Source organism: Megalopta genalis, chromosome 12 (genome assembly GCF_051020955.1).
Source record: "Megalopta genalis isolate 19385.01 chromosome 12, iyMegGena1_principal, whole genome shotgun sequence".
NCBI lineage: Eukaryota > Metazoa > Arthropoda > Insecta > Hymenoptera > Halictidae > Megalopta > Megalopta genalis.
Genome location: NC_135024.1, coordinates 4,331,639 through 4,345,652, shown reverse-complemented (window position 1 = coordinate 4,345,652; position 14,014 = coordinate 4,331,639). Strand labels below are relative to the sequence as shown.

The 14,014-nt window shown below is 38.0% G+C and overlaps 1 protein-coding gene across 1 annotated transcript in view; it reads right to left on the bottom strand.

Moving 5' to 3' along the window:
• 5-HT2B (5-hydroxytryptamine receptor 2B) overlaps positions 1-14,014 on the bottom strand; it is a 162,496-nt gene that overhangs the window by 137,138 nt on the left and 11,344 nt on the right. The window contains exon 2 of the mRNA XM_033484739.2: positions 12,510-13,478. Within this exon, the coding sequence (XP_033340630.1) occupies positions 12,510-12,903 (394 nt within the window). The 5' untranslated portion in view covers positions 12,904-13,478. The remainder of the gene's footprint in view (positions 1-12,509; positions 13,479-14,014) is intronic.

Below are 14,014 nucleotides of genomic sequence, written 5' to 3'. Positions count from 1 at the left end.
TTATATAAGATTCCAAATGATCGTACGTAATAACCTGTTAATCTATTTTTTTTTGTATATTTTTCAAACAACAGTGAAACAGAGAGTCAGACGAAGCTACACGTTCGAGCCTCGAGCACCTGGTGTTGCAACAACGACAGTTGTATATGACCCGAGTTGAAAAAAATGACCTGAAGCTGACTGCCATAAGTCGGCCTTGACAATCGATCTCAAGGTACAGCTGCTCGGGCACGTGGAAGATCGAGGGGCGGTTCGAGGCGGGTTGTTCCAGCATTGTTAAAACATTCAGTCGGAAGAACCTGGGAAGTGGGTGAAAAATGGCGACGCTGCGAATCGAGGTTGCTACAAATTGGCCACTTACGTTCCCCGACAATTCCGGCAGCATTACTCTGCCGAATATCCACAGACATCCCGGCAAATTCCGGCCGGGTCCACGGTTGTGTTCTGTTTCGCATCGAGTTTACCTCGCCGAAAACGCGCGGCCGCTAAGCTCGCGTCATTTTAACGGCGGGCCATTCGAAACGCGCGTAATCGGTGTTTACGGCAGCTGCAAAAGTTAATTTCTACGCTGAAACTCCGACTTTCGAGAAACCGTTGCTACTCGAACTGTCGCAATTCCGTAAAAACAGGTCGCACGAATGATAAACCTAGCTCGTTTCCGATTCGATATCATAATGCTTCCGTTAACCCCTTGCCCGCACTTCGACGAGTCCGATTCGCGGTACAGATTTCTGCAAGTCCTTGCGAAAAGTATTCGAACACTTTGGAAAACGCAATAACATTTTTAACCCTAGAAAGATAACCATATGACAACGTACGTAAAAGATAACCATACGCTTCAGAGGCGCATGCTTTTCTAAGGCGTCAATTTTATACTAACAATGGATATTTATTTAAGTTAATCTAGTCATTCTTTTTAGGTTTGGCATTATTGTAAAAATAAAATGCATTTATATTATATTTTTTTTATATTTTAAGTAATTTTAAACTTAAATCACTAGACCTCTATGAAAAATTAACAAAAATCAACAGTCTTCGCAGGCGCCTCTGCGACGTAGGTTATCTTTCTCGGGTTAATACTGGAATAAATAACGTTAACGCTTTTTAATGTTGACTAGTTTGTTGTACAATAGCAGAGATACTGCTTCTTCAATTTTGCTATCACTTGGAGTAACGAAACAAGAAATTAAAAATTCTCGTTGTTTAACTTTTTTTAATCTGAATTGACTAATATCAACTAGCATTATTACAATTAACTGGTATTAACTAATATTATGAATATCTTTTCTTAATATTATTTTTTACGAATTGATTTTGCGGCGTAGAAGAGCGGACGCTTCGTGATTTAAAATAGAGAATACTGTGGGCGAACAATAAACAATTCAGTATTTATTCAGTGAAGAGTAAAAACTTCAGTATTTATCCGATAAGAATAAAACATTCAGTATTTATTCGGTAAAGAATAAAAACTTCGGTATTTATTCGAAAAGAATAAAAAAAAAATCAGAACTCGTGCGACATGCGCGTACAATTTGGTAAGAGAACTGTTTCAGAATCGATTATACATATGCAGAAGCAAGAAGCCGGCAGTTATGGGACCGTTTTGAGGGTCGAAATGGGAATCATAACCGTAATAGATAGTAGTTGGAAACGGCACTTCGTAACAGTTATTCGAAATAATGGCTCTTCGTAAGTGTTTCAAGAACCGAAGTCGATATCATATTATAAGTTTTCAAGCCCTGGTTTGACACGACCATCCTCGTTCGCAATGGATTTGTTTCTATCAATTTACGAAATCGGTCGCACGTGCCGAGTTCGTTTCAATTTAAATACCGTTACGACTTTTAAGACTTTTGTCCCCAGCGATACAGAAAAGAGGGCTTAAACTCCGATTTTGTTGAACTGGTACTACATCACGAACTTTCGCGCATAATAAAAGTTTTCTGAGTTAATTGTATGAATCAGACGTTAAATTGATATGTACTTCGTTACTCAATAATTTTAAGAAGACGACGACGGTGTCCTCGAATTTGTCTGGACTCACAGATTTGTGTTTTATGCGTTTATTTTCGTCGTAAATGCATAAAATCCGCAATCTAGGCAAAACAGAAAGCAGACGATACTCGTTAAATTATCATTTCCTCAAATTATGTTAATTTATTCCAGTATACAGTAATTTCTCCCTAATTCGCGCTCAGATTGCGCACAAAAATGGACAATTTAGGAAGAGGAGATACGATTATACGAGCCTCGCGCCCTCGTTTTTATAATTATTAACAATCGGTGACCATAAAAACGAGCCGCAAGGCTCGAATAATCGAATAATCCTCTTCCCAAATTGTCCATTTTTGTGCACGATCTGAGCACGAATTAGGACGAAACTACTGTAACTGGTTTCTGTTAATGTCCTCATCTCGTTTTACTGATAGCAAACCTGATCAACCGTCTCTTATCGCTGTTAAGATCGCAATCCTATGCAAATCCATGAGCAATTTCGCCTGATATTCTAATAAATGTAATACACCAAGGTATCCTATCTTCTTTCGATCGTAATTTTTAAACCACGAACGTCCCACTTTACAACGCACCTCAAGGTCACGGTCATTGCAAGTCGAGCTCTCCTGTTGTCCATAATTATCTTATGCTCAATTACCGTATCAGTAGCAGGAGTATTAAAAATATGAACTAAGATTGATGTTAACAATCGCGCATCGGGATAAAAAATTTATTTAGAGCAATTTAGAGAAAAGCTTTCATTGCATTCCATGGTTGACAATTGAGCCGTTTATTTTGAAAGTGGCATAAGTCACTTTGTTTTTAAGTCGGTCACTTTGTTTTTAAGTCGATATATTTAAGGGTTCGCGTTTTAACACGTTTAAAAATATGGATGCTAACTTTCGAGAAGATTTACTTGTATTTGTTATCTCAGGGTACTGATATTTTTCTCAGTATAAATAATTTCGTATAAACATTAAAAAATCACCACTTTTCATTACGGTAAAGCGACTTATGCCAATTTCAAAATAAACGGCTCAATTGTTAGACGCGTGAAGCATTGTCGCGTTATATGGTACAATATCGTACGTTGAAAACAATTGAAAAATAATATTATATTTGATCCTAGGCATACTCTCGTTATCGTCAGTTCAATAATTTTATCAATAAAAGATCCACCGTTCCGTTGTTAATTATTTTCTGACGAACCCGTTATCAAATGATTTTGCGGTTGACCTGCCGCGATTTAAATAATTTAAATACCCATTGAAACGTTCGAAACACGATGCGGGACATGCTAACGATTTCGACGAAAGTTCTAGGCTGTCTATTATTCGGCGCTTAAAGCGGAATGTGGAATAGCGTTATTCATGGACAAGGAAATGAGTAATAAAGCAAAGTGTGCGAGTATCTCCAACTTGTTACGAAGTTAAGTCAATTACGCGGACTTTAACCGTGGCCCGGTATTTGTCGGGACAACAAAGGTTTCAACTTCGGTTCTCGTGGCTCTTCAAGTTTGGAGCCCGGGCTTCGTGAACTACGGGGCCAACGAAATTTTATTCGATTAACCAGACGATAGACAATTACCTGGCTAACAACTCGATCGGGTCGCGAATAATTTCCATTTCTGGGAATACATTGTAATGATGCTGACTATGATACAGTAATGTCCCGCCGTTGGACGGCCGAATTGATGCATTTATAATTAATCTGAACAGATGACATATGAAACAGTAAGAACAAAAAATAATATTGAATTAGAATTCTGTTAATTTCATAAGGAGGAAATTTTTAATATATTTGGTTTGAAATAAAAACAAATTATAATAGATTTTTGATATAATTTTAACCCTTTGAATTGAAAGTAGTCTATTGAATCGATATCTCAGATAGGAAATATTTTGTAGAATTGTGCGAAACATAAAAATATTTAAAGTGTCATTTGGACAGCGTGAATTATCAAAGTAGTTTTAACATTATCAAATTTGTTTGTATTAGAAAAACTGTACAACGTGTAGTTGTTGCATGCGTTACAAAATTCAATTTCATATGTATAAAATGCACTGGGTTATATAAAATGGAAACGCTATAGGTTAGAAAAACTATTTCGAATTTCAAGTTAAAATAGCTCCGACTGCAAAAGGTTAAATCGTGACGGACTTTTTAGTATGAATTTAATTTACTATGGATCTTGAGAATAGAAATTTATGTTACGGTTGATTTTTTATAGGAACTTGTATTATAGTTGATTTTTTAGATACAAATTTAAAATATAACAGATTTTCAATACAAGATATTATAGTTGATTTTGAATAGAAATTGTATCGTTATGATTGATTTTAGATAGCGATAAAATCGTACGACTAACTTTGTTGGATTAAAGCCAGCAGGAAACACGAGGGCTTGTGTTCAATTTATCAGCGACTGTTTTCTGTGTTGCATCGCAAACAATAGACAAGACGCACGCTATATTAAACAAATGAACGGCCAAGCTATAAGCGGCCTAACGACCCTAACCCAATTTAAACTCTATCTATAGACTCTGAAACCAGAATATAGCATTACATTCTTGTCTCTAAATATTTATTGTCAACGTGTAGATAATGCATGTACAGTGAATCCCATTAATATTCGAACACTTTTTAAAACGCAATAGCTTTTTTCAAACTGGAATAGACGATTTGAATTTTTTTTTAGATGATAGAGGGACCAGTATACTAGACAATGGCTAAACTGCTATTTCGTAGGCTACGTTGTAGGCTCGGATAAAAAAAGTTAAAAGCGAGTGTTTTTCTATTTTCTTTTGTCATTCTAAGCAATAGAAAAATTCAAAAAAAGCATTCTAGTTACGATCTAGTAGACTGGTTGCTTTATCGTCCAAACAAAATTCAAATCCCATAGTGCAGTTCTGAAAATGTTGTCGCGTTTTGATCATTTTTATTCCGAGTATTAACGAGAGTTTGTGTAATTCTCGTTATCAACATGTAAATACAGAATCCTTAGACTCAAAAGTTGATCGGGTAAGATATCATTTTTCTCGCGCAACGCAGCGACACATTTCTGCCATCATGATTTCTGGGCCATGTTTAACCCTAGAAAGATAACCATATGACAACGTACGTAAAAGATAACCATACGCTTCAGAGGCGCATGCTTTTCTAAGGCGTCAATTTTATACTAACAATGGATATTTATTTAAGTTAATCTAGTCATTTTAAAGGTTTGGCATTATTGTAAAAATAAAATGCATTTATATTATATTTTTTTTATATTTTAAGTAATTTTAAACTTAAATCACTAGACCTCTATGAAAAATTAACAAAAATCAACAGTCTTCGCAGGCGCCTCTGCGACGTAGGTTATCTTTCTCGGGTTAAGCAGATAGAAGGAATCTTCGCTATCCGATGCGGAAATGTCTCTTAAATCTGAACGTTCGGAAGAGGGCGGGGAGAAACGCGAAGCGTCGCGTTCCCGACAAAAGCAAACCGAGAAATCGAACAGATCGCTCGTTTGATCCCGTTGAAAAATCTATGCTGCTCGCGCAACCGTAATAAGTAGACGTTGAAAGATGGCGCGAGGAAGCGCGGTCGGCGAAGGTCGTATAGCTTCCGGGACTTCTGAAACCTCGGAATAGACGGACTTGGACATACGCCAGCGGTGTGTCTAGGTCTCATTCATAAGTAAACTGCGTCTACATCAAATCGACATACTACAACGCATCGTGGCTACAGTCGATTAGACTTTAAAGCACCGTGTGATCGGAAAATCACCGACGCAAGGTCGCAGCCACAACTTCAACGTTGCGATTCGTTTGACGAACCTCGTGTCTCCGTTGGAAACAACGGAAGTACAGAGGAATTCGTACGAAATTCACGCTGTCTCAATTACTCTCGATGAATTAACTTACAGACTACTCTTAAATTATTTCAGACCATCATCCACCGAAAATATGTATAATCACTTAATTTGTAATTAATTGAAAGCACTGCTACGCGTTTACTTAACCCGAGAAAGATAACCTACGTCGCAGAGGCGCCTGCGAAGACTGTTGATTTTTGTTAATTTTTCATAGAGGTCTAGTGATTTAAGTTTAAAATTACTTAAAATATAAAAAAATATAATATAAATGCATTTTATTTTTACAATAATGCCAAACCTAAAAAAAATGACTAGATTAACTTAAATAAATATCCGTTGTTAGTATAAAATTGACGCCTTAGAAAAGCATGCGCCTCTGAAGCGTATGGTTATCTTTTACGTACGTTGTCATATGGTTATCTTTCTAGGGTTAAATATTTTTATGTTTCGTACAATTCTACAAAATATTTCCTATCTGAGATATCGATATTAAGTAACTATGTTTTGTTAATAACGATTTTCTATCGTATTTATGCAGTTTCAATATTTGTTTACCTTGATCCCATTTTTCACGATTTACACTTTTTACATATTATATTTATAGCCTGACAAATGCACTTATATCAAATTACTTGCATACTGAGCGTAGAAAGTTGATGGAAAACTTTTTACTAGATTATATGTTGTATTCTGTAAAATATCCTAAATATAAAATCAATTTTATTAAACCAGAACGTGAGAACAACTTTGTAAGATGTTACTATTAATGGAAGACAATATTTTACGAACAATAAATAATTCACTCCGCGAACGTTATAAGATATTTATTTACATTTGTTATGGAGAAACGTAGAAAGAAAGGTGAAGAAATGGCAAAGGAAAACCAGAGATCCAATAGAAATGATATAAATGATTGTGTCTTCAGTAATTGAAAGGAAAATTTAAAAAAATTGAGATATTCTAAAAGTGCCTAGTAAATTTTTTATTAAGTGGTATTAGAATACTGTACTTAATTAAACACATATTGTAAATTCTATGGTATTCTAACAGACTATGTGGAAGAAACATTAATTTAATAAATAATATTACAGTCGTCTTAAATCTATTATATGTAATTGTTCTACCACTTCGTGTTTCACCTACTCGCATTGTCACAGGTGTAACAAGAAACATGATGACAGAAAATTGCGGATAGTTGAACGAAGTATAAATTGTCTGTTGCGAAACGTGGAGCGGTTCGAAAGCCAATTAAACAAGTTATTAACTTTTCCACGCAAGAAAGCCGATTAAACGCGTAAAATGGAACCGCCTCGACTTCGGCGCTGCATCCGTGAACTGTTAGGCGAAAAGGAATTTGTATGGGATGACTAAAAAGTATCGAGACGGAAATTACAAACTCCGCGGACCTCGTTTGTTCGTGGCGGAATCCTTGTTTCTTGCAGCAACAACACGCGCGGCAACTTACTAATATTGCGCGACTCGTTTGCCGGAATACCAATAAGCTCGCCTATTTACAAGACCGGTCGTATATATAATCCGAAACACACATAAACTGCGCGAAGATTTCATGCAATATATTTCGAACGTTCCTCAGCTGCAGTTTTGGCACAGAATGTGAATTCCGTAATGAATAGATTTGCAAATTTTAACACAAATTTACATCTCCGTCGCTGGGAATTGTGAAACCAGGGTAAAGTAGAATATTCACTTTTAATCAGCGGAAAGACAAAATTTTTAAAAACCCTTTCACTTCGTTCTTTCGCGAAAATCTTTTCTCGTACAAGGGATCATATACAATTTCGAAAGAAACGATTAATTCTTTAAAATGAAGTCTATGATTCATCTGAATATTTCATTTGATTGATTTTGTCTCAACTCGATTCAACATAGTTTGTTGAAATACGCAACTGTAATACAATGCAATAATTATTTCGGATGATTTATATGCATATTTAATTTGATTGCAATGTTTGTTATAATTCTAATTTAATTTCTGTAGTCTTCAGCGTACACAATATACTGTGTTGAAATTGATGTTTTCTTAGCAGTTCTAACAGAATATAATAATTATCACATACCATATTTTATATTTTATTTGATCGTGATTTTTATTATACTTGTAACTTAATTTGCCGAGTCTTCAGCATATGCGATGTATAATCTGTCAAAATTGGCGAACAACAAACAATAGTAATATCGTGTATCAATTATCTTATAATGCGAATCCACAAAGAAAATTACACCAATTTCGCAGTCCTCTTAAGTATATCTTTATTGCTGCATTATTTCGAAAACTGTCGCTTAAGGGATACAATCTTTCAGTAAATCCAGTTGTTGTATCTTCGAGCAATTACCTGAATTACCAGACGAAAGAATCGAAGAAAATTAAGGTTATGTCAAGGAAATAATCGTTTATAATTGTTAATATAATTGTAATTATAATTGTTAATATATTGTAATTATAATTGTTTAATAAGGAAATAATTGTTTAAACGTCTAAAATTGTTTACACCTTTCTTACAGCTTTCGCAAAGCCGGTCGATCAGGTGAACAAATATTTCCCAGCGATAAAAACACGGTGCGATTTCTTCCACGTCACGGGAGAGCACAATAATACACATCTTCATCGAATCGGTGCCTGTTCAATTGTGTTCGATGCAACCGGCCCCGTTTCATGTCCAATATTCAATCGAAGGGCTAACGTCTCGTTCTGAGCTTGACAACGCGGTTTTTACATTTGACTCGTCCACCAATTAATCAGTTCGAACGTATCGTAGTCCTGGCGGTTCGCGGTCCAATTGAGCAAGTATCAACAATTTCGGTGGCCGCATAAAAGCGTAGTATATAACATGTTTCTGCGGTGAAAATTATGTGTTTACACGGCGAGCAGCGTTCGGCGTGAATGGAATTTGTTTGAAATAAACCCGACTCCGTTTCATTATAACCCGAGTATTTCTCTTAATTACGAAACAAATTCAGTCATTTTAAACTACATTTTCCCACCGAATATTTTCGGATGTATATCTCTACGAAGAGACCGCGAACAATGGCTTTCCAGTGCTTTCACGTAGCTTGGATTTATTTCGAATATTCGAAACAGTGATCTGCTACTTTTTTTTATGAAAATCATGGTACAATGCATCGTTTGTTTCGAAATATGTTATCATTTAAAAGAAAATTCAGTGACGCTTCTCGGTGTTCGAACTACTTCTAGACGTTAAAATAATGAAAATTTCTTTTGAACAGAAATATTTTTTAATCAAGTCGATCAACAATCTCTCTAGACGTACGCATTACTTTGTAAGCTACTTATTCGCAAAGAATAAGTTAGACAGAATTGACTTAACTGTTTAAAGGCTTTCTCTAACACAGGACTCAGAAACTTCGTTGAAGTTTTCGCTTCCACGACCTAATTAAAAGACTCGATTAATACATCCAAGAATTTATGAGTATAACTGCGAAAGGACAACAACAGTCGCAGTTTTCGAAATTAAAATAAACTGAACCGAATTTCTTAAAAACCACGTTGCATTTTAGTCGAACGCTTAATGATTACGGTGTTGCTAAAATTGATCGAAAGCGCGCGCTTTCATTTTAAAAAAAGAAATAACAGTACAATATATAATCAATCCTACATTGTATAGGACTATTATTTAAAACTCTCATTGTTCGCGGCTCGACTGTATTAATTAACGCAGCCACGTGCGATCAAACAAAACCGAACAAAATCGTAAAAATTACAAAAGCGCATTCGTTCGAATGTAACGCGACTTTTATCGCGCCCGCACAATGCCAGCATTTGCGAAGTAAGAAGAAACGCGTTATTGTGCCCCGTTTAATTTAACCGTTCACCGATTTAATCGTTCGGCAAATAACAATTTGGTTCGCCTAAGCGTCGCATTTATCGCATTCCCGGCGTATCGCTTGGAAGATATTCGCCCGTTGTCTTTTCATTAGCCTCGGAATTAAAAAATGGCCGTGGCATCGTTCACCCGTTGTCGAACAACAGCGAAACTTAGACACACGAGGCACCATCGATCCTCGTTTAGGGAATAGTCTCGAGTCGGAGTGAATAACACCTCGGAGAAACTCGAGGCACCGATGATATTCACTCCTTCGCGTTACTGAATCTTCATCGAGCTTTCCTCAATCTTCTCGTAATCTCGGTAACAAGGGGGAAAACTTAGATTCGAGAGCAGATAACGGTTGGAAAGTTCACCAGCCATTATTGGAAAATGCATCTGGCTGATGGAAATCTTAACGACCGAACGTTTCAGCCCCCTTTTTCGCGATCCCGAATATTCGGCCGACGTTCGGCCAATAAAAACATCCTCCCCTGGCCGTCGAGTAGCAATCCTCGCCTTCTGTTTCATTGTTCCCGCTAATCGGGGCAATATTGCTAATTTCTTGGCGCCTCTTATTGCTTCTCGTGTTTCGAACGTCGTTCGTAAAGTGCAGGCGTTTATGCAAATGCATATTTTTGCTGGAAATAGTAAAGTTATGGGACCTGCACAGAAATTTGTTTTATCCTGTATATTTTGCATATTGCATATGGTTTGAATATTTTATATAGCTTCTGTTGGTAATAGCTGCAGGGAATTGGGAACACATTGTTTATCTTGTGCAGCAGATCATTCCGAGCAAAAAATGTTACGTATACCATAGATCGAATCGTCTTCGTTTACGAAATTGTGAAAAGAAAATAGTATAAACAGAGTTGGCCGTCATTCGAATAGAAATAAATTTTTACTTTCTTTTCTATTTTTATATTAATCCTTTCATATAATAAGCTTAAGAAACATTGTATTGTAGTTGGCTCTTCAATGATCTATTCGTAACCTTCATTTCTATGCTTTGGACTCTAGACTCTAGACTATCCTTTGTCTGTAACTGCGCTACAAATGCATATCTATACCTTAACTGTCGCCTATGTCATCTGTTTTACACACTCTTTTATCTTCCCCTTTAATCTGCTTAACCATTTTATTAGTCACTCGCATCTACTTCTGCCGGCTCTCTGTATTTTCCGGTCATGCGTTTTTATTTTTAATCAGCCCACAATCGTCGCAGAATTTACGGATCGTTTGATGTAGCTATTTCTTTTTCTGTGCCTCGTTTTTCCACAGTTTTAACACATTCGCTTCGGATGGCCCGTACACTTGAGTCTTTAAACTCGTTTCGCTTCGATGCAAATTAAACAGATATGATATATTAGCAAGAAAGAGCTGTAAGAATAATCACAAAAACAATTGCTATCATAGGAAGACGTTCTAATTCGATACATTTTTTATGACGTTGTGGTTAACGCGTGTAGATCTAGTCGATAACGGGATTTCGGATCTTTCTGTAAAATAAAGATTGTATGCGTCAATTGCAAAATATAACAGCCAAATAAAATTTGATTTCTTTCTTTAATAATTTTAATAAGTTGAAATGGTACAGCAACGTTCTTATTTTCTTCGAATCTTTTCGCTGTTTCAAATTTTACAGATCCAGTTTTATCATAAACGCATAAAATCCGCAGCCTAAATGTCGAATGGTACTCCAATGATCGACATTTTTAGTACTTTGGAACCGAGTAGAAAATGTTTTTGGAAATTTCGGATTAACGCTGTCCACTTCAGAATAGCTAGATCAGCGAGTTTCACTCTCGATGGCGGACGTTCGCAGACTTCGAGCGGTATAGCGACAGCTATCGAGGGGTAAACTGTCACAGAGCCGTCACAGAGCTCTCTCGTTTGCTCCATTTCCACTAACCAATCGTTCTCATAAGTGTAACGCTCTCGAACTGACATGTATCATATAGCACCGGGGTTGAAACAATTCCGAGAGACACTGTTAACAGCTGTCCTACAGCGGTTCTGATTGTGCCAGCTATGAGAAATAAAAAAAGGAGCGCAAAAATATACCGGGTGAAGTATTATATACTCCACCAGAGTTATTATACAATAACTCTGATCACCTGAGCCCTAGACCCCTAATTACTCTGCACTCGGATGTCCCAACCTAGGCTGCTGATAATGATGTCATTTTCAGAACTACGAAATTTTCATTGTAATCATTTGACACGGTCGGATCGGCCGTTTTGCCTTGCGGAAATGACAATAAAAACGTCGATGTAAGCCAAACTGAAAGACGATAATTAAATCATTGTTTAATATCCATCAAGAATTTCACAATGGCCACAAATATTTCTTTCAAGATAATATTTCAAACAATGTCATTTCACAAGTGCTCACAGTATTGTCAATAATTATAGAATAAAACACGGTAATGTCTTTCTAATTGACGCCCAGATCGACCACAAAAATGGACAATTTGGGAAGAGGAGATACGATTATTCGAGCCTTGCGGTTTATTTTTATAGTTATAAATTGTCCACAATTATTAAAAACGAGCCGCAAGGCTCGAATAATCGTGTCACCTCTTCCCAAATGATCCATTTTAGTGGACAATCTGAGCGTCAGTAAGGGAGACATTACTGTAACATGTTTATCCGAAATAATATTTCGAACGATGTCATCCTAAATCTGCTCAGGACTGATTCGCACCTAATCAGTTAGTATTCTCCGAGTGCAAAGCTTTATAGTGTCCAGCTGTGCTAATATCTTTACAGTACCGCACGCTAGAAAACTGTAGAAAGGACTTCGACTTACCCCTGACAAGGGTGAGTATCCCCAGCGGCATGACCAGAACGGCGACCATCAGATCGGTGATAGCCAGACTCATCAAGAAGTAATTGGTGACATTCTGCAATCTCCTTTCCTTGGTGATAGCCAGGCAGACCAGGATATTCCCGGCTGCGGTGCCTAGGACGAGGACCAAGGCCAGCAGGGCCCACCAGTTGTTCAGCCCTTCGGCTTCGGTGTCCGTCCGCATCCCATTCCCACCTTCGTAATGGCTGTCGTTCACGATTCCCGTCGTGGCGAAGTCGCAGCCGGCACCGGATCCGTTCGCGGCGCCGAAAAACAAAAGGTCCTCGAAACAGGTGTCGGCGACGGCCTCGAGAGGATCCGCGGGATCGATCGTCGCCACCGACGAGTCGATCATCGCTCCAGGAAATCGCTGACCTCGGAACAGCCCCGGACTACGCGCGACCTGGCCGAACACTCGGCATCTGTGACCTCGAACGCAGCTTCTCTTCCGCTCTTCGCTTCTCTCGCAAATCTCGTTGACTCTTTTCTTCTTCTTCCAAGGGACTCTCGTTCTTCTAGAATTCTTGCCCTTCTAGAATTCTTCTTCTCCCAGAGTTCTTTTTCGTCTAGAATTCTTCTTCTAGAATTCTTCTTCTCCCAGAGTTCTTTTTCGTCTAGAATTCTTCTTCTAGAATTCTTGCCCTTCTAGAATTCTTCTTCTCCCAGAGTTCTTTTTCGTCTAGAATTCTTCTCCTAGAATTCTTGTCCCTTCAAAATCCGTCTTCTTCCAAAATTTCCCTCCGTCTCTTCAGCGTTCGGCTATTTTACGACCCTTTTCCCTCTTCTTCAGCTTCCGGTTACTTCGAATTGACTCTTCTTCTTCTCGCCAGGCTTCCGGTCACCACCAATTGACCCTACTTCGTCTTCTTCAGCCACCGGTTATTATCGATCACTTCGAGGCCTCGTCCCTTCGACGGACTTTTTCGCGCACTAATAAATCAGACATTCAGAATTTCTTTTCTTTCCAGGCGTGGGCGAGAACGGCAGAGCTCCTGAATCGAGGAGAGCCGTTCCCCGGGACGCTGATTGGATGTTATAGTGACGCGACATGCAAAGCGGTGGGGTTCGATTACTAAAGGGCGGTTCGACAAGGATTGAAAAAGGTTCGAGGGCCTGTTTTGTCCGGGCGAAAGGCCGGCCGCCAGTGGGCGCCGGCTGCTTTTGTTGTCCGGGCTTTCTGTTTAATGTTGTTCGACAATGATTCTTATTGTCCGCCGACGGTCGTTAATGATATCTGTCCGCAGACAGCCGGGTTTCTTCAATGGCGCGGTCTGGCGCGAGTCGAGGTTCGGCGGATTTTACACGAACACTGAAAATCATGTGATCTTGTTTTCGAGGTGGTTGATTTTTCATTTACGACGAATGTAAATGTAACGACTGAATTCGTGATGCACGAGGAAAATGTTGATGTAAATGCCAAATTTTTAATTCGGATTATTCAAATGTTTTAAATATTTTGCATTACG